At 43.9% G+C, this 25,298-nt stretch overlaps 1 protein-coding gene across 1 annotated transcript in view; it reads left to right on the plus strand.

Moving 5' to 3' along the window:
- Dnah6 (dynein axonemal heavy chain 6) overlaps positions 1–25,298 on the plus strand; it is a 182,621-nt gene that overhangs the window by 96,347 nt on the left and 60,976 nt on the right. The window contains exons 43-55 of the mRNA XM_075983804.1: positions 1,678–1,824; positions 2,836–2,909; positions 5,217–5,371; positions 9,848–10,079; positions 11,555–11,707; positions 13,930–14,070; positions 15,847–16,089; positions 17,633–17,800; positions 18,890–19,125; positions 21,069–21,330; positions 22,918–23,041; positions 23,950–24,146; positions 25,082–25,285. Coding sequence (XP_075839919.1) covers positions 1,678–1,824; positions 2,836–2,909; positions 5,217–5,371; positions 9,848–10,079; positions 11,555–11,707; positions 13,930–14,070; positions 15,847–16,089; positions 17,633–17,800; positions 18,890–19,125; positions 21,069–21,330; positions 22,918–23,041; positions 23,950–24,146; positions 25,082–25,285 — 2,336 coding nt within the window. The remainder of the gene's footprint in view (positions 1–1,677; positions 1,825–2,835; positions 2,910–5,216; positions 5,372–9,847; positions 10,080–11,554; positions 11,708–13,929; positions 14,071–15,846; positions 16,090–17,632; positions 17,801–18,889; positions 19,126–21,068; positions 21,331–22,917; positions 23,042–23,949; positions 24,147–25,081; positions 25,286–25,298) is intronic.

Consider the following 25,298-nt stretch of genomic DNA (forward strand, 5'->3'; position numbering starts at 1 on the left):
CTAACACCCCTACCTCACGCTGAACTCCAGAACTTTCTCAAGTCTCCAATACCCCTCCCACTTCTCACTCCCAGCCAAAAATGAGAGAGAGCTGAACAACAGAAGCAATCACACCAGAGATGCCTCATCTCACAAAGCTCCCAGACAGCCTGCTTCTGTCTGCCCCGAGTGAACCGTCCCTATAGCACAAATTCTAACTGTTCTTAATAAAAACCTGGAGTCAGGTATTCGGGGGTGAAAGCTGAGAGTCAGAGAAGCAGTACAGCCAGTCACTAGAGAGACCTCCTACCTCTACCAATGCTCAGACCAAAGAGGCGACCCTGTCCTCAGATTGCATCCTCACACTGCACCAGTCTCCACCAAACCTCAGACTGCATCTTAGCCACTGTCTCCTCCCACCTTATATTCCTTTCTCTGCCCAGCTATACCCCTTCCTGTCTCCACCTCCCTAGTGCTGAGATGGAAGGTTTGGGACTCCCAAGTACTGGGGTTAAAGTTGTGAGCCACCACCACCTGGCCTCTAGTGGCTTAGCTCTGCACCCTGATCTCCAGGCAAGCTTTATTTGTCACTACATGTCCCTTTGTTCTCCCTCTGGTATGAAGCTCCATCTCCACCTGCCTCATCGGAGATTTGGTTCTTATAATCCCACTTTGCTTTTATGGTCTCCTCTGTATGAGATGAAGTTAATTCTCCGGAGGGAGCACTATTCCTCTCCTTTTCTAGTGGCTTCTCCTCATGATCCTCCAGTTCTGCCTTTAGTACATGTCAAAGTTTATACCTCACCCTGGCCTTAGCTTCGCTTCCCATAGGCTAGGGCTCTGCATTTGGTACTGCCCCTCCCCTTTCCCAGAAGTCCATGTGGTAAGCTCTCCTGTGTTCCCGAGTCTGTCCCTATCTGATGTCACTCCATCCGCATTGATGGCTGCTCATCTATTCTACCTTAAAACTGTGGTCCCTGGGTTCTTTCCTCAGTCCACTTTTGGTTTTTTTCCCAAGATAGGGTTTTTCTGTAGCTTTGTAGCCTGTCCTGGAACTTGCTCTATAGACCAGGTGGGCCTCAAACTCACAGAGATCCACCTGCCTCTGCCTCCAGAGAACTGGTATTAAAGGCGTGTGCCACCAACTCTCTGTCCACTTTTTGCTCAATCTCCTCAGTTAATTGTCTATGACAGATCTCAGCCTCCTGTCAGAATGGGTGCCTCCCACCGTCAACACTCTTCCCGGTGTCCTCACTCATATGCCCAGTTGAACTTCTTAAACTTGGCAGATTGAAAGTAGATTCTTAACCAGACGTGTTGATGCATGCCTTTAATTCCAGCACTTGTTAGGCGGAGGTAGGCAGATCTCTGTGTGTTCTGGGCCAGTCTGGTCTATGAAGTGTGTTCTAAGACAACCAGAGCTGCATAGGGAAACCCTGTCTCACACACACACAAAAAGTAGATTCTTGCTTCATCCCTCCACCACTGGCCACGGGTATCCCTGCCCTAGAGGGGACTACCATTACCTTCTCTAGTCATGGGCCTTCAACAATGTTCCTTTCAAAATATCTCCCAAATCTCACCACTTCTTTCTATCCCCAGCTGGATTTAAGTGTCTTCTACTTTATTCGACTGTAATAAGCAGTTACATAAAAGCAAAATTTTCCTTTTTCTTTTCTTTTCTTAAAAAATGCACAGGTATTCTCCAATGTGATCCAGGAACAATAAGGGAAGAAATTCAGATATTCAGACTGTTTTGCCATGAATGTCAACGAGTGTTCCATGATCGATTGATCAATAATGAAGACAAACACTACTTCCATGTCATTTTGACAGAAATGGCCAGTAAATATCTTTATTTATCTGTTCTTTCATTTAAAAAAAAACAGGAAAGTTATTTGATTTCTATAAGGAAAATGAATGGTGTTTGAGCTGTAGTCATTCATAAGTAAAACTTTTGATAACTCAATTATATTTAAATATTATGAAAATTAGTTACTAGAATAAAGAAAGGTTTGGTAGTCTTCCTCAGCTATGAAATTAGAAATAGAGGCAGGAAAGTGGAGGAATAGAATATTGTCTAATAAGAAGCCAAGATAAAACGTTTCCTCTCATACAAAGAATAGACAGAGAATATTGATGAGAGCTTCAGCAGAAGGGAGAAGTATAGGGAGGAAGCAGTCTGGGATGGTATGGGTGGGAACGAGAGAGGGTCGTGGGTGAACAGAAAGATAAATATCACGTCTTCTATCACGGGGACTCTAGATGTAACTATGTCTTTATAAGCAGATCCATGTGATACATGAGTCACACGTATGTGTCATGAACACAGATAGGATTAGTTAGGGGGAAAGGACTAGAAGGAAAGGGGGAGAAGAAGGGACAATACAAACAAAAACAATAACCTGTATGTATCAAAGTAGTATAATGAAACCCATTATTTTACGGAATAACTAAAAAACATTTGTATCTGGGTATGATATCTTATTTCCATAATCTAAGCACCCAGGAGGCTCCAGCAAGAGGAGTGCCAAGAGTTGGAAGGCAGCCTTGGCTATAATATGAGACTCTGTCTCGAAAAAATTTTTTTAATTTTTAAAAAAAATAGATTAAAATAAAAAGAAATGACTGTAATTCTAAAATGATCCTTCAATAAGTCTTCAATATTCACTATTTGAAAGTTTTAAATACTTGCTAAATAGTCTTAAATCTGGAGAATTTTCCAACCAACTGAAATTGCATGTTGTTGGCATAGCTCTCTCACTTTTCCTATCAACTGCAGATATTCTGCCAATCTTATTAAAATGCTACATTCAAGCTGATTCCCGTAGTAAAGCTGCTTTTGTGTTTTAACAGACAAGCACTTTGGAATAGCGATTGGCCTGGAATATTTTCTAAGCAAGCCTATCATCTTTGGTGATTTCATTAAGGTGAGTAGCTGCTGCCTAGCTCAGCTCAAAGGTATGAGAGCATTTGCTGTTTTCCAAGTCCAGTTCATGTGCACAAGGATTTTGCGTTTGTGAAGATTGAACATCTAAGCCGAGTGTGGGCAAGCTCCAGGCCCACGAGCCGCATCTGCCTGCTACCTTGTTTTTATAAACATGGTCTAGCTAAATGCAGCTGCACTCACTCTTTTGTGTGCAACTGTGTGGCCACCTTTGTCCAGTGATAGCTGAGTACAGCAGTGGACGCAAAGATGGGTGACCTGCAACACCAAAAGCCCTTTTGCAGCAAACGTTACATTTATTTTGGTGATAGCTCAAACCACTATTAAAAGGAGGCAAAGGGGTTCTGTGCCCTTATACAGGCCCAGGATCCCATAGTCTACGTAGCTGTGCAAACCCCTGATCAAAGGCTTCCAGCACTCCTCATTACTCCAAGGGGCTGCCCTCTTCATTTCAAGATACTCTAACTAGAATTCTTCTATTTAACTACTTTTTATATCATGTATACTTCTCTTCCATCTTTCTAAAATGTCAGCACATGGTCCTAATTTTACCCTCTGAACCTTCCTAGAACGAATCCCCATCTCTACCCAACTCCATGCCATACATAGCAAACTACCATCTTTTCACAAAACTGACTCGTACTTGGGAACACATTCTTGATGTCTCTAGGCCTTCCCCCCTTTTTTTGTTCACCTAAGTCTCAGCCTCACACACGGAGCAAGGTACATAGCAGACAATCCAAGCTAATAATTTGATAATAAATAAACTGGTTCTTCTATAAGCTGTATGCAAGGCTACACTCCAGATGGGTATTACCACCTGAAGGGGGTAAGGATAATTTGTGTGAAATATACCTATTTAAAGTTATCATTAAAACTTAAGGTCCAACAGCCATAGATGCCTATGTGAATCCTGTACAAAGTTAAAGGAGTCAATATTCCCCATGGGTGCCCACACCCCTAGCTAAGGTGCTATCAGCAATTGGTGGCTGCTGGAGCAAGGGGAATCCATTTTCTTCAGGGATGTGGCCCAAATAGGCTAGTTGCCCGTGCTCCTGTAGGCAGGCCTACACCCATGCACATACAGATGGTACTGACTGGACTCGAGGTTATAAAACTCAACCAATCAATTAATTCTTTTAAAAACATAAGACAACATGAATTAGGAGGGGGGATGTAGAGAGACATTTTAGAGGAGTTGAGGGGAAGATAGACTTGATCTGAATATATTGTATGCATTTTGAAATTGCCAACATTTTTAAAAGGAAAGAAAGACTAGTTTAAACACAACCAAGTAAGTAAAAATAAATAAAACTCAAGGGTTTGTTTTCGCAAATTACATTTGCTTTGCTTTTTAGTGATGACGTTATCAAATGAAAGAATAAAGACAGGCCTGGGGAGATGGCTGAGTCAATTAAGTGCCAGCGTGAAGACATGAGTTTGGATCCCCAGACTTCCATGTAAAAATCCAGGCACAATAGCATACATTTATAATCCTAGCAATAGCGAGATGAGAGGAAGAGATAGGGATCCCTGGAAACCACAAACCAACTAGCCTGGCCTATTTTGCAAAGTTCCAAGCAAATTAGACAAAAAAAAAAAAGGAAGGTTTCTAGTGACAGATACTATCCACGGTTATCCTCTGACCCCCACAATAGAATATGCACTCATGCAATCTCTCTCTCTCCCCTTCCGCCCTCTCTCACAGAGAGAGAGAAAGAGAGAGAGAGATATCAAAGTAAAATAGATGAACTAGACCTGAGTTGAAGGCTTGACAGTTGTAGACCATTTCCCTAACATGTGTGAGCCCCTGGTGTGAGCAGAACTCTTAACTTTGCCCAGATATATTTTATTATGTGCTTCCCAGAAACTGCTACAGCACAAAAAAAAAGCATCCTCAGTTGCTCCAAAGAACTCAATTCCTTTTCATTTACACCTGATTTTTATTCTCAACATTATGTAGTTCTAGGTGACCACTATAGTCAAAAAACAAACAGCAGCACCAAACTACATACAGCCCAGGAATGATCATTCATAGAGATAGCAATCTGCCACACATAATCTTAGTTCCTTTTTTGAATGTCAACAACCAAGAGTAAAGTGTGAACCAAAGCATTGGATTGCACAAAGAAAATTAAGATGATTCCAAACTCCTTATTGCAAAAATCCTTGGCATTACAACCTACCACGTGAAAGGGTGAAGTGAAATGAATTTTCCAGATTGTGTGTGACATATGCCTATGTAAGGTAGTTAATCCAGCTTGGTGTGTCCCCCTAAAATGCCTTACAGTTTGGAGCAGATAAGTCTGACCGCATCTACGATGATCTGCCTGACATGGAGAAAATTGGGAATGTCCTGCAGGACTATCTTGATGACTATAACCTCACAAACCCTAAGGAAGTAAAGCTGGTGTTCTTCCAGGATGCCATAGAGCACGTGTCAAGGTACAGGCTGCAAGGCCCCCAGTTATACGTTGACCTGATTTGGTTCTTATTGAAGGATGGGACTTTAGATGCTTTAGCATATGAGTTAAAGTCTTGAAGAAATACTCAAAGTGGACTAAAAGATATTTTATTATGCTTTTCAAACAAGATTTTTTATAACGTTTTTCAAATATTTTTACTTATTTGTGTGTGTGATTGTGTGCATACATGCAAGCGTGTGTGTGTGTGTGTGTGTGTGCATGCATGCGTGTGTGTGTGTGTGTGTGTGTGTGTGTGTGTGTGTGTGTGGTGCCTGAGGTGGCCAGAAAAGGATGTTGGATCCTTGGGATTGGAGCTACAGTTGTGAACTACCTGGTGTGGGTGCTGGAAACAAAACCCAGGTCCTCTGGAAGAGCAAGCAGTACATGCTATTAATCACTGAGCCATCTCTTTAGCCCCAAAATTTATTTTGATATGCCTTAAATGCATGCCACATGAATTTTCTATGGAATCCCACAGGTTATTATTGCTAAGGAGGTGTTAGATTTATTTATGTGTATGTGTGTATTGTATACACGTATGTGTGTGTACCATGTGTGTGATACCCTTGGTGGTGAAAAGAGGGCATTGGATTCCTGGAACTGGATTCGCAGATGGTTGTAAACCACTCCGAGAGTGCTGGGAACCAAACCTGAATCCCCTGCACAAGCAGCAAATGCTCTTAACCACTAAGCCATTTCTCTAGTTCTTACTATTGCAAAATATTTAATCAATTTTATTTGTTTTTATTCTTGTCTTCTTATAAATAGTATCTAAAGTTTAAAAGATATATTAGGCTAATTATATGTGCACCTACAGAGAAAGGTCAAGATTTTAGCATTGAACACTGATGATAGATCCACCTACTGGGAAGTGAGTCCTACCCACTTACAGCTCTGCTGGAGGGACATTCCTCACATTTGGGCATAGAGCCTGAGCATCCTCAGCCCTTGGGATACATACACTTTATCGAGTAGTTCATGTCTTTTAGAGAATTCTAAGTGTTAAAATGACCTTTCCGTGTGAACCAGCATTTGCTTTCTGTGACTTCTGGTGTCAGGTCCATCCTACAGAGTAGGAACAATGAGCATGGAAAACCATGGTACATGACATCACATTTAATAGTCACAGACCCCTCGAGTCAGTATCACAATCTCTCTGAATAATGCTCAGAGAATGTCCCATTTGACTTTTTAGACATGCTTACTCCCATTGGCTCTATTTCACCACTGTCTCTTCTGGCTCCAGGCCTCTCGAGGTATCTCTTGTAGTTTCATCAAACAGTACCTGGAGTGCCTGGAACATCTGTCCTCAAATGTTCTCCCCTACATGCCCCTCTGTGGCGGCATTGGGATGTCTGACCTTCCCTAAATGATGGCCCTGGCTCCAACAACAAGAGCAGAAGGAAAGGCAGATAGCTCTATAACTTAGCGTTGGGAGTCATACCTATTCTTCTATACCTATTCTTTAAGTCAAACCAGAGAAACCCTGTCTCGAAAAACCAGAGAGAGAGAAAGAGAGAGAGAGAGAGAGAGAGAGAGAGAGAGAGAGAGAGAGAGAGAGAGAGAGAGAAACAGAGCTCTAGTTGAAAGGACAAATTGGACCAGAAATGATATTGCATAGTCCAGTTCTTGAAACATGTCATGGAAAAACTAGGTATACTTTCCTAAATCTCTTTCTAATGAATGACAGCTTGGGAATCATATTCAAACCTTTGCCTTTAACTCCACTGCAGGTCTCGCAAACCAGAACAGGCCTAGGATTTCATAAAAGCTCCGTGAGTGTTTTAAAAGCCCCCCATGCTTCTCTTAGCTTTATCCACACTGGGCACTGTTATCCAGGATCGTGCCAGGAGTACAGTGCTTGTAATTCCAGCAATTGGGAAAATGAGGCAAGATTGCTACAAATGTGAGGCTACTCTGGGCTATTATTTCAAGATTGGTCTCAAATCCCTGTCCTTTGGAAAGTCATCCTGGCTCTTTCGTGTTGCTCATTAGAAGAGAATTTCCAGCCTTCAGTATACTTAGCTCCATATATCTCTGATACTGTTGTTTAAAAGTGGTACCCATATTTGGTGACATATTTTTGCAAAAATGAGCTTGAAACTATTAGTGTGAGTGGGATCTCCCTTGACCTATAACTACAGCAAGAATTTAACAGCTCTGAGGGTTTACACTCCTGTCAACCACAGTTTACGGTTGGCCCTGTGCAGACGGACAATTAAATCCCAAGAATTTTTTCACATAAATAAGAACAAATAAAGTCCTTCATGTATCCTGCGCTCTTCTCTTCAACTCGAGTTCAAGAAGGCATGTTTGCCACAGCATGCATTATGACGTGAGCATTATCACGGGTGGTCAAGACACTGCTTGGTTCCTGCCCACCCTTTAGCCAGCGTAGCCACAGACTGGAGCTGAACAATTTTCATTCCTGTAGATACTCCCCACTTACAACACTAACAATCATTTTTTGAAAGAAATTATTTTTACATTTTCTATTCTGCTTTTAAGAAGTTGTTGATAGCATCACACCCTGAGATCATGTGATCATCAGATGTGTACTTTATGGGCAGTGCTTACTCTTACACATCCTGCCTGCCACCCTTTTCTCCTTTCTTCTGTATATCTTCAGACTCGCCTAGCATAGGTTTGCAGATTGTCTCTGAGTCACAACGTGACACTTTCCCCTCCCTCAGTCTCTCCCGTTGCCTCATAAAATGACACCCTGAGGATTGTGTGGCCAACCCATATAGATTCATGGGGACATCCATTATTCCTGCTTTAGATGCTCACAAAATTAAGTTGTGTCAAAAATATAGATCTCAGAGATAGAAGTGGTAGTACAGATTGTGATTCCAGCCCTTAAATATTTATGTGTGTGTGTGTGTGTGTATGTGTGTGTGTGTGTGTGTGTGTGTGTGTGTGTGTGCCAGAGGACAACTTACAAGAGTCAATTCTTTCCTTCTACCATGTGGGCCCTGGGAACCGAACCCAGGTCTTCAGGCTTGGCAGGAAATGCCCTTAAACCACTGAGCTATCTCTTTAGCCCACAGACTACAAGTCCAGTCTTTCTTGTTCCTCCTTCTGTTACTGCTGTCATGTGGCCTCTAAAATTCTGTTTTCTGTCCTTGGTTTATCCTCCTTTGCTTCTGTGTTCTCCCTCATCCTTTCCATAATTCATTTTCTCTCTCTTTCTCCTTCCCTCCCTCCCTCCCTCCCTCCCTCTCTCTCCCTCCCTCTCGCTCCCTCTCTCTCTCTCTCTCTCACACACACACACTCATTCTGAACATTCTTTGAGTATTCTTCTGCCTCACCTGCTGCATTTCCCATGATGTCCTATGTGATATATTCAGCTTCTGCTAACTTCCTTCTCAATGTAGCGGTCACATGTATCCGTATCTCTCCATTTTTATCCTGAACTCAGGCTCTGTGTTCTCCTTCTTGGTGGTCCGGTCTAGTAGCATGACCACTGCACTGTTTTAAATCTTCACCGAAGTGAATCAACAAGCGTGTTACTTACTCTTGAATTGCTGTGAAAAGACACCATGAGCGGGAAACTTAGAAAAGTGTTTAGTGCGGGTTAGAATCCATGACCATCATGGCAGGGGGAATGGGAGCAGGCAGGCCTGGCCCTGGAGCAGTGGCTGAGAGGTTGTCTCTGATCTACAGACACGAAGAGGTAGGGATAACTGTATTATGAGCTGCGGGCCTCTTCCCACAGCCCGGCTCCTGGCCGCCTGGCTAGCTTATGCCCCAAAATAACGACACACAAATTGTATTCATTTAAGTACTGCTTGGCCCATTAGCTCTAGCTTCTTACTGGCTAATTCTTACATCTTGATTACTTATTTCTATCAATGTGTGTAGCACCCCAAGGTGCGCTTACCGGGAAGATTCTAGCCTACGTCCATCCTGGGTCAGAGCTTCATTGCATCTGCCCCAGAGAGGAGAGTAGCATCGCGTCTGAGCTCACTTCCTCTTCCTCCCAGCATTCTGTTCTGTTTACTCCACCCAGCTATGTTCTAACCTATGAGGCCAAGCAGTTTCTTTATTAATTAACCAATGACCTTCCTCCATCAGATAACTGCAGATGACAGGGAACTTTGAAACCACAAATCCTGAGCCCAATGACACACCTCCTCCAACAAGGCCACACCTCCTAATTTTTCCGGAACAATCTCACCAACTGGATACCAACATTCAAACATATGAGCCCATGACAGCCATTCTTATTCAAACAACAGCAACTTTCTAAAACGCTGTTGATCTGTACAGTGACTGGTCCTGTTGACAGTCTTCAGAACTCTTCAGAACCACAGGGCCTTTTTCTAGATTCTGTGATTTTTGTGCATGCTTGTCCTTCTAGATGGAGACTTGGGTTTTGCCTATGTGTGAGCTGTATCGCAGAAGCCATGTCTGTAAACCTGAGCTCAGTCTTCCTCTGCTTCGCTTCCTGCAGGATTGCACGGATGATCCGCCAGGAAAGAGGCAATGCCCTGCTGGTCGGGGTAGGAGGCACAGGAAAGCAGTCCCTCACAAGACTCGCAGCTCACATATGTGGTTACAAGTGCCTGCAGATTGAACTTAGCCGAGGGTATAATTATGACAGTTTCCATGAAGACCTGAGGAAGCTGTACAAAATGGCTGGTGTGGAAGACAAAAATATGGTTTTCCTTTTCACAGATACCCAGGTACGTATTCAAACAGTGAACACATATGGTTACAACCCCCGTGAACACTTGGGGTTGTTACAATCCACTGTGTTTTGAGGGCGGGTAAAGTATAGAGGAGTGTCGCCCCACCCAACTTTATGTCCTCTTTTTTTTTTCTTTTAAAACCCACTAAGTCCATTAGTTCCACCCGTGAGTGCATGGGTATACAGCCATCTACTGAAGCATGGGCAGCCTACCAGGGCTATCTTCTTGGGAGAAAACCGACTCACCCAGTCTCCCCAGTCATCAGAGTTCAGTGGGCTCTTAGCAAGATGCAAAGCTTTGAGCACCCTTCCCCATCCATGCCTGAACACTGAAGAGTCCGAGAGCATGCATCCAGGTTTGCGCAGATAGCCACAGCTGTTGTGCGTGATGGACACAAAGCGACATTGTGTCCAGAAGATGCTGTTTTGTGGTAGTCCTCCCGAAGAGAAATTAATGTGGCTAACTTTGCTCTTGCTTAAAGAGCAAAAGTATGCCGATTACACTCTCCAAAAGGAAGTACTTATAAAACTCAAATTAACAAAAGGAAATTTTAAACATTACTAAAGTCATATTTAGCCTAAATGAGAAACAGTTGATATTAATTCACTTTACATGCTAATCTCACTCCTGGGATTTTGATCCATGAAAATAATTTACTCCCAACTGAGGAGCAAAGTGAGGCTTAAAAATGAACTCATAAACTAAATTTTGTCAACCATTTATGCCCATAGAAATACAAAGAGTGTTTTCCTCATGGTGTGTTGTGCTCCCATATTTGTGGTTAATATGAATACTATGCAGAGCCATGGTTTAATATTTACAGTAAAATCATAACTGAACGGAGCAGAATATAAGGTACTTGTATATGACTTTGATTGGTAGGATATTGTGCTAGTTATTTTTAACTGTCAAATTGGCACAATTTAGAATCACCTGAGAAAGAGTTTCAGTTGAGGAATTGTCTAGGTCAGATTGGCCTATGAGCATGTCTGTGAGGGACTGTCTTGATTGGTAACTGACCCAGCCCACTATGGGCAGCACCTTGCCCTGGGCAGGGTGTCCCAACAGTAGAAGAGAGTGAAGAAGCCTGCTGAGCATAGCAAACAAGCAACAAAGGTATGCTTATTTCTCTCTGCTTTAGGCTATGGATGCCACTTACTAGCTGCTTTGAGTTTCTGCCTTGACTGCAACCTGGCATTGTACTTCCAACACCCTCGTGGTACAGGGTGTTTTATCACAGCAGGAGCTGGGAAGCCGGAACAGGTGCAAATGCTCTTCAGGGGGCCAAATGAGAGAGAAAGATGGAAACTCAATAGAATCACTGTGTTAGGATTTAGGATGCTAGCTACAGTTTAAGCATCTTTTAAAGGTGGAACTGGGACCTGTATGTTTTGGAATGAATATTCAATACCTTCCTTTACTAACTGTAGTTCGATGGACTTACCATGGCCACTCTGCTCTCCCAACAGATCGTCGTAGAAGAGTTCCTTGAAGACATAAATAATATTCTAAATTCGGGTGAAGTGCCCAATTTATTCGAAAAGGATGAGCTGGAACAGGTTTTAGCAGCCACCCGACCAAAAGCAAAGGAAGTTGGAATTTCCGAGGGGAACAGAGATGAGGTACCACTCCAGAGTAGTACTAAGACTTTCTAAGCAGAGATCACCTGAGCTCAGCAGCCACAGTTCACCTATAAGAGTCCATGGGTAGATTTTTATATGGTTTTCCTTGTAATTCTATGTATTTTATTTTCTGTGTGTCCATGGAAACACAAATTAGAACAAACCAGAAACCCTCCCCCACAGAGATTATAGCCATAGCCAGCTGCCTTTATTCTTCTCTGAGCCTGTACTTGTTAGGTGCACCGCAGTGTCTAGCCCGAGGGAGGCTGCAGGCTCAAGTCTAACACTGTTCATAGCCTTGCCTGGCAGCAAGGTTCTGCACAAGGAAAACGGAAATGTGATTTCTCTCTGGAGCAGTATAGCTGCTACCACCTTCATTTCTCCAGCACCCCTGCCCCTCCCTTCTCTCTGCCCCTCCTTCCACTTTGAGGCCATTATGTCTGGATAGTGGCTATGTCCCCGTGAGAACTGCCCAGGGTCAGAGATGATAAGAACAATCAGCAAGTCTACTGCTGCTACGAAAGCCAGAGAGGATTCATTAGGGAGGGGAGGAACCTCAGGAGGACAGAGAAAGAGAAGCAGCCTGACCCCTGGACGTGAATATACAATGCACACTGTCCTCATTCTGTTCCTGTTCTCTGGAAATAATCTGACAGAAGCAGTTTGGGGGAGAAAAGGACTTGTTTGGCTTGTGATTCCAGATCACAGTCCCCGATAGCAAAAAAGTAAGGGCAGGTACTTGAAGGTCACCTTACATCACAGTCAAGAGCAGACAGAAAACAAAAACAACCCTGCTGCCTGTTTGTGTCCGCTGTTCCCTCCCATGCAACTCAGTGCCCAGTCCATAGCATGGTGCCTCCCACAGTGGGCTGAGTCTTCCTAGGTCCGTGATTATGCCCACAGCCCAGCCTGGGGTGGATAATCCCTCACTGAGGATCTTTTCCAGGTTATTCTAGGTTGTGTCAAGATGATGGTTAAAACTAACCATCACATACATTGTGGCGTTAACAACCATGGGAGCCTTGGCCTCTACTATACCTTTCTTATTAAAGCAGGAAGCTGACAGCCAGTCACTGTGCCAGGTGCCAGCCACAAAGCAGTGTGTCCCCCTCCATGGCAGGAAACACCCGAAATAAGGAGGAATATTCAAAAATGGTCTCTCCAGAGCCACGCCACTTCTTTCAGTCTACAACTGCAAAAGGAAATGTCAGGACTGCCCCTCACTCCTCGCTGCTCTCTGTCCTAAATAAAGCAAAACCTAGGACTCTCCCCCCTGCTTCATTCAAGAGGTCTCTTTGAAGCCATATACAGCGCTCAGGTTGCAATGGCAACTGCAAGATGTCTTTTCTTTCTTTGGGATTCCAGGCATTGGCCCGGGGTTTCACACAATAGATAAGTCATCTATCACTGGACTCCAACGCTCTATTTTTATTATTTGAGACAAAGTCTCACTAAATTTTCCAGTGCGACTTTGGACTTACTCTGTAGTTCGGGCTGGCCTTGAATTTGCAATCCTTCTGCCTCAACCTCCCATGAAGCTGTGGTTACAGGATTGTACTACCACCAGATCTGCCTCAAGCTGCCATTTTAATATTTCCAGACTGTATGCGTGTCTTCACTAGTTTTTTGTTGCTATGATTTAAAAAAAAAATCTAACAGAGCTAACTTAAAGATGAGTTTATTCCAGTTCATAGTTCATGGGTACAGCCCATCAGGGGTACAGCCCATCAAGGGTACAGTCCATCGGGGGTACAGTCCATCGGGGGTACAGCCCATCGGGGTACAGCTAATCAGGGGTACAGCCCTTCAGGGGTACAGCCCATCAGGGGTACAGCCCATCAGGAGTACAGTCCATCATGGCAGGGAAGTCATGGTACCAAGAGGGTAGAAGCAAGCAGACACATCACATCCACATTAAAAAGCAGAGTAATAAAGGTGTGCGTGTTAGAGGCCTGCTCCTTTCTCTGCTGTATAAAGTCCAGGATCCCCTGCCTAGGAAGAGCTCCCACTCAGAATTAACTGGGTCTTCCCACATCAAGTAACATGACCGAGATAACCCTTCACAATCATCCTCCTGGTGAGTCTAGATTTTGTCAACCACACTGAGTGAAGATATTGGCAATTCATTTATCTAAGCTAATCGTATTTGATGATAATATCCTCACTTGTTTCCCTTGCTGTCCCTTCCTTATTTTAAACTGAAAACTGACCTTTGCTACCAGGTGTTCCAGTATTTCATCAGCAGAGTGCGGCAGAAGCTGCACATTGTTCTTTGCATGAGCCCAGTTGGCGAGGCCTTCAGGTCCCGGTGCCGGATGTTCCCATCCCTGGTGAACTGCTGCACCATCGACTGGTTTGTCCAGGTTAGTGGCACCCAGGACACCTCTCTGAGAAGACAGATTTGCCTGTTTGGGCTACGACGCTGTCTGAGCACAGCTTAGGACACTCGTGTTTGGTCAAAACGCTGCTAGGAAGTTACTCAGACATAAGATTATGGTGATGGTCATGAACAAGGAGAAAACACAGTTTGTAAAGGAAGAAGAGGCCACTGACACTGAAGTCATCATGGTCCCAACAAGAGCCATTTCAGGGCATGGTCGGGGAGAGAACTGAAAAGAGAAGAGGCAGAGTGGGAGAGGCGGCTCAGCAGTTAAGAGCATCAATTGTTCTTCCAGATGACCCAGATCCGCTTCCCAGCATCCAGCACAGCTGCTAAAGATTGTTTAGTTCCAGAAGATCTAACTACCTCTTCTGACCTACAAGGACACTGCACAGTGTAGCGCACAGATGTACCTTCAGGCAAAAGACCAACACACATAAAATAAAAATAAATAAATCTCAACAAAAGGGGGTAGCAGAGACAGTAGTAGAAGGAACAATCTCAAGGCATTTTCCCAAAGGAGTCAGAAAGACTTGAGTAAGGGCTAAAAGGTTAAAAAGAGGCTAAGAAGATCCTATCTTTAAATTTCTTATTACATTATTTATGTAGGGGGCAGGGTGCCTACAATATGGAGGCCAGATGCCATCTTGCGGGAGTCATCTCTCTCCTTCCGCCACGTGGGTCCAGGGGTCAAGCTCAAATTGGCAGGCTGGGCAACAGCCACCTTCACCTGCTGATCCATCTTGCTGACCCAGAAAGAAGTACTTTTGAATGGCAGCTTTAAACTTTGTTATCCAGTAAGAGAAACCTGCTGATACAACCCTAACCCTCATTGAAGGGCAATGAGGCACAGGGTGTGGTTGTCACCAAAGAAGCTGTGCCCTGGATGGCAAGGGGCGGGTGAGAGGCACAGATGCAGGTGGGGAGATATTGGGGTGGCGGATTTGCTTCTGGTCTTTTCATTCATGTGGGAAGCAAAATAATCAACTGAAAGTACCACAAAGGACAGCATAAGTCTAGGAAACGGTGCCCAAAGCCCAAGACTACAAAGCCAATGCGTTAGGAAAGGCTCAGGCCTGTCTGTACCTCACTGGGGCTAGGTGTCAGGAACTGAAAGCGAAGCAAGCCAAGTACGGTGCCCATCATCCCAGTGCTAGGGAGTGTAAAAATAGGATTGTGTTTCCTTCAAGACCAGCCTGGGCTGCAGAGTGAAAAACCCTGACTCAAAAAATAAACGACCATCAGGGAACATGAGGGAGAATGGGGGTTCCTCTCCAAACATGCTCAGCTGCCCAACAGCAGCAAGGAGTAACTAAGGGTCACATTTGACTAAGGGTCGGAGAGCTTGATATGAAAGAGGTAGGAAGGAGTGGGGGTCTATGCAGGGCAGCAATTACCTTGACAGACCCAACCCCACAACTGTGTACCACAGCGAAGACAAAAGGCCTTGTAAACTGGATCATTCCATGCCTGGAATTCCAAAGATAACCAGCCATTCCTTCATCTACCAGTCAATGTTCATCAGCATCTTCTATGTCCTTGATGCCGTTCTGGGGGCAAACTGGTCAGCAAATGCAGACTCGAGTCCCCAGTAATAAGTTTTGGATCATGAAGCCCCAATGGCAGGAGCAGAAGTAGACTAGGTGAAAGGAAGGACCAGACAAGAAGTCCCAGAGAAATGCAGTTTCTTAAGTGTTGAATGACATGTTGTAAAAATGACCCACAGGATTTTTTTTTCTAATGCCCTCTTTATTTACAGTGGCCCGGAGAAGCACTTCTGTCTGTATCAAAGACCTTTTTCTCAGCTGTCGACACTGGAAGTGACGATCTAAAAGAAAAGCTTTCCATCATGTGTGTGAACGTGCACCTGAGTGTCTCCCACATGGCAGACCGCTACTATAATGAGCTGCGCAGGCGCTACTACACCACACCCACCTCCTACCTGGAGCTTATCAACCTCTACCTGACCATGCTCACTGAGAAAAGGAAGCAGTTAGTTTCGGTACGTCCAGTCATGTCCATGAAAACAGTTTGTCTTTTGTCTTAAAGCTAAATCTTTGCGGGGGGTGGGGGGGGCGGTGACTAAAACACCTATGTACCTGTCTTACTCCAAATGTTAAGCAATTGCTCTACCACTGAGTTACATCCCCCTCTATCTTCAAACCAAACCATACTCTTTACAACCTGTAATGACACAAAGAAAGTGTCTTCTTGTGTTGGTGCAAGGGCTTCCCCCTTCCTGAATATTTTTTTATCTTCCTTCTTTCACATATATGAGTTGCTGGCTCAATAGAATAAAGACAACACAATAGCACAGAAGTCGGGCAGAGATCGCACCATCTCTGTGGGGTTTACTACAGAAGAGAGCTTTCTGATGAGCAACAAGATGAGTTTTGAATGCTCTAGCATGTGCTGATGGTCAACACCAAGACTGAGGGCTTTCTGTCACATACTCTCCACCCAAACTCTGCCTCTTACATAACGATTTTGAGCCTGCTCTGAAAGGCCTGTGCACGTGATTAGAAGATAACCTTAAACTTGGAGCAATACGCATGCCTGTAATCCCATGAACAGCAGAGCAGGAGGACGAGAAGTCTAAAGCTGTCCTCAGCTCATAGCAAGCTTGAGGTTAGCCTAGGCTACATGAAATCTCATTAAAGCAAAAAGTAAAACAGAATTTTTTTTTTTAACTTAGAAAACAAACTTAGAAATACTTGCAGCTCCTACTTGGATTGCTGTGAAATTTAAATAACACTGCAAAAGAAAAAAAAAGAAATACATAAGGCACAACGTTCACGAGGGACTTAAACTAGGGCCTGACATGGAAGGTGCACAGAAATAGTGGCTGCCATCCTCCTCCACATGCAGCCAATGGCATGGTCCAAAACTCAAACATTTTAGACTCAGCAAGTGGACACCTTTTCAGGAGCCCTAGCCTTGCAGAATGCATGACTAGTAACCAGCCCAACAGTCACCTTGACTTCTGTCCATTCCCAATGATCTTTGCAATGCACCTTCAAGCCAGTACCTCCTCTTTCTTCCAGAGAGTCTCCTGTATCGTGTGCCACATCCATGATCCAGATAAGGGTTCTCACCCTTGGGAATAGGGCTCAAATGCAGTGGTCAGAATCCAGTTCTCAAGACTCTGTCTCCCTAGCCCTCGATGCTCTTGATCCACTCTAAAAGAACAAGCTCCCAGAATAAAGGCCTCCAGGGGTTCCTGTTTGAACTTATCTCTGACATTCAACATGCTACCATGAAGAAGAAAAATCAGAGACTTTGCTCCCTTCCATCAGTGAACCAAATGGTTTAGAGACATCCCACTGCTGTAGGCAAGAGGGTTGGATCCAAGCACACCGTCATCCGTGCGGCCAGTTCCTAGCGTTGTGCTGCCTAGGAACTGTAGGTTTCTCTACTTGTCATGGGTTCACAACTTGAAGTGTTACACAATAGTGTGGTGATTCTGTCATATAAAATTTAATGTGTAAATAATGAATAGACAGCAATCTACAGCTTGTAACACTTGTGAAATCTTTGTCATTTAGGCACGAGATCGTGTGAAGAATGGTCTCAGCAAGCTATTAGAAACAAACATATTAGTGGATAAAATGAAACTAGATCTTTCAGCTTTAGAACCTGTGCTACTACAGAAATCACAAAACGTTGAAGCCCTGATGGAAAAGCTGGCGGTGGATCAAGAAAATGCTGATCAGGTATTGGTGTTATGGGAATGGTCGTATGGGTAAAAATGCTTCAACTGCCATCTCAACAGCTGCATAGGAAAAGTGTATCGTTTTTATCATTGCTGTGACCAACTATCTGACAGGAAGCAACTTAAGTGTAGAAGGGTTTGTTGAGCTAACAGTTTGAGGGAGTACAGTCCACCATGGCTTCAGGAGTGTGGGACAGTTGGTCACAGTGTATCTGCAATTAGAAAACAGACAAAGGTGGGCACTGATGTTCAGTCTGCTTTCTCATTTTTATTTGTCTAAGACCCCAGCCTGCCAAAGCCCATAGAATGGTGCCATGCATCCAGGGTCATCTTCCTTACTCAGTGGAACCTTTCTAGAAACAACCCTAGAGATGTGCCCAGAGTTGTGTTTCCATGGTGATTGTAAATTCTGTCAAGTTGCTAATCAAGATTGACCCACAATAAGTGATCAGATCATTTTATTATATGTGTCATTAAAATAGATACCAGAATCAGTAATGGTATTTTTCTAGAAATTCAATATTTCACTTGTCCAAATCAGAATGGTTCTTTACTACCGAAGTGGTACCCTCAGAGTCATGAGAGAAGCAATATCTGGAATTATAAAACAGCTCCTCTGCCTCTGCCAAATAATGTTATCATAAGAGACAAGATAAATGAAGCACATCTCCGTCTCACCATGGGTCCAGCACAAAGGACAAATACAGATCATTATCCTGGCTCTTCAAACACAAGTCGGGTGTCTCTTATCGGAAATGCTTAGTACAAGAAACCTTTTGGATTTTTCTAGCTTTTGGAATATCTGCATAAATAGAAAATATACAATAAGAGACTCAAATCTAAGTATAAGTCCATTTGACTTATCTACACTTTGTAAACATCATATCATAGTGACTTGGCACAATCGTTTTAGCTGCCTGAACTCAACTGTCGCTGTCACGTGAGGTCAAGTGTGGAATTCTCTGCTTGATATTTTGAATATTGAATTGATGATCTTTGGTGCTCTGTACATTTCAGATTTCAGATTTCCTTTGCTTAAGGATGCTCAGCCTTAACAAGACCTCTTAAGCAATCTCGATTCTGTGGTTAGGTCCGAAATGTTGTGCAAGAAGATGAAGCAATAGCAAAAGTGAAAGCTGAAGAGACTCAGGCAATAGCGGACGATGCCCAGAGAGACCTTGAGGAAGCGCTCCCTGCCCTGGACGCTGCCAATAAAGCGCTGGATTCCTTAGATAAAGCAGATATATCTGAAATCAGAGTCTTCACAAAGCCCCCTGATTTGGTCATGACTGTAATGGAAGCCATCTCCATCCTCTTAAATGCCAAGTAAGTCAGTCGTTCAGAATATCTGGGGAGATCTTCCTTTAATGCATTTTCTCCATTTTCATATTTTCCTATACGTATATTCATTCTATTCTCTAACCATTCTACCTCTTTGGTTTGAGATAGTCATTCAACAAACATTTTATTCAATGTCTATTTTATGATAGAGAGTGGGAGAAATAAAACATTGTCTATGGGATGCAGGAAGTTGGGGGGCAAAGCCATGAGCAGGTTTTTTTTTTTTTGAGAAGAAGATGCTCAGTTGGGTATGAGGCCTTGGAAAAAGCTTAGAGACCCATGGTTTTCCTGGAATGGGAGGGAGCTGAACAGACAGGCTGTGTTTTCTTCATGAAAGGTCATGTATATATTATGCCAAGCCGATTTCCTCTGGATGACATTTAGTTTTAAAATTTTCTTCAAAAATGCCCTTTTTAAAATTTCATATGAATATATGAAAATATATATATGCCTGACTATGTAAAACTGAGCAGAGTCTGGACACCCCACTACCACCAGATGTTTCCACAGGCCTTTATGCTGGCACCATGGTCAGACCAGGGCCCCATGCAAAGCACAGGTAAACATGGGCAAAGGGGACCTAAGAACCATTGGACATCTTTTTTACCTGGTCAGAATTTCTTAGAAATACCAGTGTGAAGCCTTGTCTACAGTCAGGGATACACAGAAAACCCTGGAGAGAGAGAGAGAGAGAGAGAGAGAGAGAGAGAGAGAGAGAGAGAGAGAGAGAGAGAGAATATATCAATGTGGCAAAAGTTTAAAAGGACATGTTTGTTTGTTTGACCAAGAGATGAACAGCCTAGTTAGAAGGTATTTTTAAAGACACCCTAGCAAGACAGTTTAAAGGTCAAAGTTGAGGCAAGGGAGATAAATGTAAGTACTGTGGTGTTTTTAAAATAAAAACCATAACTTCAGGACTGGAGAGATGGCTCAGCAGTTAAAAGCAACCGCTGCTCTTTGAGAGGACCTGAGTTCAGTTCCCAACACCAGTTCTCATGAGCTGGTTCACACCCACCTGGAACTCCAGTTTCTGTTGGGGAATATTATTTTAAGGTGTGTTACTTTTGTTTATGCTGCATTTGTTGAACTCTGTTAAACTGTGGTTCTGTGCCTGTCTAAAACACCTGATGGTCTAATAAAGAGCTGAACGGCCAATAGTGAGGGAGGAGAGAGAAATGGGCGGGGCTGGCAGGCAGAGAAGATAAATAGGAGAGAGATCCAGGAAAGAAAAAGATGAGGGAATGAGAGAGGAGAGAGGAGGACATCAGGGGCCAGCCACCTAACTACACAACTAGACACGAAACAGGAAAGAAAAAGATGAGGGAATGAGAGAGGAGGAGGAGGACATCAGGGGCCAGCCACCTAACTACACAACTAGACACAAAGCAGGAAAGAAAAAGCTATACAGAGATAGAAAAAGATAAAAGCCCCGAGTCCAAAGATAGACGGAAAAGCTGGCAAGAAAGAAGTCAAGCTAAGGCCAGGCATTTATAAATAGCAATAAGATTCTGTGTGATTTATTTGGGAGCTGGGTGGCAGGCTCCCCAAAAGAGCCAAAGAGTGAAGAATACAAAACAACCAACAATTCCAGGGGATCCCATGTCTCTGCCTTCACAGTCAGTACACACACACAAACATATTCCCACACACAATGCACACATCACTAAAAATATATAAATCTTTTTTAATTACTCTTTCTCTAATGTCTTACATTTCTAAAACTCTTGTTTTATATTTCATTCTCTACTGAATCTAAGTCATAGAGATTTAATCATCCAGTTGCCTTTCTCCCCATTAGCAAAATTCCCGTGCCTAGACTAAAACTCCCCACCTCCTGGGGTCCTGTTATCATGTTCTCACACGAGTACATCTTGGTGTTTTCCCATTGCTTGCCGGCAATGCCATTAGCTCACCACGGTCTCTTTCAGGCCCGACTGGCCAACAGCAAAGCAACTTCTTGGTGACTCTAACTTCCTGAGGAGGCTTTTAGAATACGATAAGGAAAACATAAAACCTCAGATACTGGCAAAGCTTCAAAAGTACATCAACAATCCTGACTTCGTGCCTGAGAAGGTGGAAAAGGTGTCCAAAGCCTGCAAATCCATGTGCATGTGGGTGAGAGCTATGGACCTGTACTCTCGGGTGGTCAAGGAAGTCGAACCGAAGAGACAGAAACTCAGAGCTGCCCAGGTACGCTGTCCATAATGTGGTGTTTCAGAGAATAGAAGAAGGTCGTGACCACACAGCATCATTCACGCTCTCTGTGGCGGCCACTGTGATCCTCTTGTATGCAGTGAGGTAGTGATCGCAGTCCTGAAAGTAACTCACTTTTAATAACAGCAGGCAGATTTCTTCCCCAGAAATCTTCTTTGAGGTCAGCCTTTTGTAAAATAAGAAGAAAGTGTCTTGAGTAGATTCCTCTCCCTCGTATCAGGGGAAGGGGAAGACGTCTGTGATGCTGGTGGAGTTTCTGACATCTCTTGTGTTGGTGGTCTGCATTCCCACACCTGGCGGGGTCATCTCAGGTGTGAGAACCACTGAACGCACAATCAGACATATGGTCCTCAGTCTTCGCAAGAGGAACAAAGGCCTGCAAGTGGAGCAGGTTACCGAAGATACGGGTATCAAGCAGGGCTGAGCAAAACCTCTCTAGGCACGTCTAGATAGTAAATACTGCTCCAGCGCTGTGATTACCCGACAGAACCAGCCAGCATGTAAACAATGCATGCACCAACAAGCATGGCGAGGGTCCAGCATCACTTTATGATGGACACTGCCCTTTAGTGTCACACAAGTATCAAACTGTTCTCTATCTGAGGAAAGACCTGTCTTAGAGGGTGCGAGCGTGACTCGGTGAGAATGTCGTCTTCTGCTCCCAAAGTTCTGAGTCGAGTCCTTAGCACCCTGAAGAAAGAGAGCCAAGAAGTAGGGGTGGGGGAGGAGGAGAAAGAAGAAGCCCTAATCTAGCTCACAGCACGTACAGAAACAGTCGTTCCCCACTGCTGGGGGAGGGAGAAGCACTTACCCGCTGGCATGGTGTTCAGGGTCCTGTAAGCAACCCTGATGAGACTCATTAGGTTATTAGAAACAAAAGGCATGAAGGAGGAAGGGGACTAGCTGGAAAGAGAAGGGTAATGGGGAAGAGTGGGAGGGGCACAAGAGAGGGTAATGTGATAAATATACATTATAAACATACATGAAAATGTCATAATGAAGCCTATTATGTATAACTCATATATGCTAATAAAACATTTTTTTAAATAAGCATTAGGCTAGTTGTGGCCCATGGACCTTAATTAGCTGGTAGACTTCTGATACAGAGAACTAGTTAGAAAATAGAAGTCTAAATCATACATGAAGATTCAATTTGTTTTATAATTTAAAATCACAAACCATTATGGTAACTACTACATCTGTTTCTCTATTTTATGCCTTATTTTGCTGGCCACTGTTCTTGTTCTTTGTTTGTTTGTTTGATTATATTTTATTTTATAGGGAGGAGGGAAACTCATGTAGCCTAGGCTGGCTTTAAACTTGCTCTCTGGATTTCTGATCCCCTTGCCTCGACCTCCCAGGTGCACCACCATGCCTGGTTTTATCCAGCACTAAGGATCAAATGTAGGCTTGACACATGCTCCACAAGTACCCTAACCCAAGCTGTGCGAGGTGGAAATCTCTGGGGACATGTAAAAAGGAACATAAATCATACTTTAAACCAGTTTTATATATAGGCAAATCAATCTTTGGGGGACCCATTTTCTTGCTTGTTTTTGTTAGGCCGAACTTGACATTACAATGGCCACTCTGAGAGAGAAGCAAGCGTTGCTGAAACAAGTGGAAGATCAAATAAAGATGCTGCAAGACGAGTACGACAAAGGCGTGAATGAGAAAGAAAGTCTGGGTAAGAGACTTGGGACTTGCTTCGGACAGGAAAGGCCTGGTTTTCAAGAGGAGAAAGAGTTTTCAGAGAGTCAGATCATAGCTTTCAAAAGGCCTTATTTTATTTACAATGTGTGTGTGTGTGTGTGTGTGTGTGTGTGTGTGTGTGTGTGTAAGCACATGAGTGCAGTGCCTGCAGAAGAGGATCAGATGCCCCAGAGCCAGAGTTGTGAGCCATCTGACAAGGGTTTTGGGACCCACACTCAGGTCCTTTGCAGGAGCAGCAAGAACTCTTCCTTGCTGAGCTGTCTCTCAGCTCCCAGATCTCAGCTGTAATCAAACCAGTAGAATGTGCTTTCATTGTCCTCTAATGAGCTTTCTAGTATCAGGTGGGAAGGATGCAGATGCTGTATAAATTCCCCATCTTACATACAAAAAGCCTTGGTAGAGCATTTATGTTAGAACTCTAAAGAACACGTGACTTTGGTGTAAACAATAAATACCACAGACCGCAGAGAGCATTGTCTTCAGCCAGAGTAAGGAGCACACAGGAAGTTCCCAGTATGGAAGAGACTCGACTTGGCTCTGAAACGTACACACGGGAGGAACTGGTGTGAACTTCTGTGAAAATGAGCTGACGTCTCTGGCTATGTAATACTAGCTCCTTTGGAAACCAAAGCAAATCAATCAACTCTTAATAATTTGGAAAATAAGTCGGGCAGTGGTGGCGCATGTGTTTAATCCCAGCACTTGGTAGGCAGAGGCAGGCGGATCTCTGTGAGTTTGAGGCCAGCCTGGTCTACAGAGCTAGTTTCAGGACAGGCCCCAAAGCGACAGAGAAACCCTGTCTCGAAAAGCAAAGAAATAAAAAATAAAAAATAATTTGGAAAATATTGACTAATATGACCTAACGTTCCCAAAACTGTCCAGCAAAGAACATGGCCCTGACCAAAGCGCGCCTGGTACGTGCGGGAAAGCTGACGGCTGCCTTAGGAGATGAGCAGGTCCGGTGGGAAGAAAGCATTGAGAAATTCCAGGAGGAGATAGCGAACATCATTGGCAATGTGTTTATAGCAGCGGCCTGCGTGGCTTATTATGGGGCTTTCACGGCCCAGTACCGGCAGTTGGTGAGTAAGTGTAGAATGGTAAGAAGCTGGGGGAAGTGGGTGGGGCACGGGGAACCCGGTTTCCTCAGTTTAGATGGCAGCTCTCCACTATGGCAGTTCATCAGAGCAGAAATGTAATGTTTATTACGTTCACACACGCACACACATACACATACATGTATTTACCTCTCCTGTTGTCTGGTGACCGGCCATCTACACGTAGATGTCCAATAACATATTTCTCCCTTTCCTCCTCCTACATTATAAAGCTATCCATCACTCAACACAGTGACCTGGGGGAACAAGAATACCTTGAGGTCCCTGCCTTTATATGACAAGTGGCATCTAAAGTCAGCATAAATGTAGACTCTTGAAGAGGCAGGACAGCACAAAGAGAAGATGAAAAGGAACAAGGCACTGGATGAATCTGCATTTTCTCGGGTTTTTGTCTTTATATGCATGTGTACACACACACACACACACACACACATATATAATTTATCAGAACACAGATATTCTGTCTACATGTCTAATTTTCCAGAGAAAATTCATTTCGGGAAGAATTGCATAGCCATTTTTTATGAAATAACTTTCTTCCTGAGCAGTGGAACCTGGTCTAAGAGCCACCCAGACTCGGAAAGTGCTCAGGGGTCCCCTGGTTCAGTGTGAACAGTCCTTTGCTGGGGAGCAGGGAAAGACAGTTCTGTATCACGCAGCGGTACACACAGCCATCACGAGAACCACAGTCTTCCTCACATGAGAGGACTGGAGTCCACACTGACGCTAGCATACCTGTGTTATAGCTAATAATGACACTGTTCTGGTGCCGGATCCCTGGGTTTTAGGCCACTTCTTTGTTCCGTGTCCCCTATGGATATCAGTAGGCCATAGCTCCCCCAGGCACTGGCTTCTGCTGCTCTCCACCATGTGTTGAATGTTCCTCCTTATTTATACAGCTTATAGAGTGCTGGATTGAGTACTGCCTGGTCCTGGGCATTCCGATTGACCCCTCCTTCAGTCTCATTAACATTCTTGGAGATCCCTACGAAATCCGGCAGTGGAATACAGATGGGCTGCCCAGAGACTTGATATCCACGGAAAATGGCATTTTGGTTACTCAGGGGAGAAGGTGGCCTTTGATGATTGATCCCCAAGATCAGGTGTGTAGCAAAC

This window comes from Microtus pennsylvanicus, chromosome 8, assembly GCF_037038515.1.
Source record: "Microtus pennsylvanicus isolate mMicPen1 chromosome 8, mMicPen1.hap1, whole genome shotgun sequence".
Lineage (NCBI taxonomy): Eukaryota > Metazoa > Chordata > Mammalia > Rodentia > Cricetidae > Microtus > Microtus pennsylvanicus.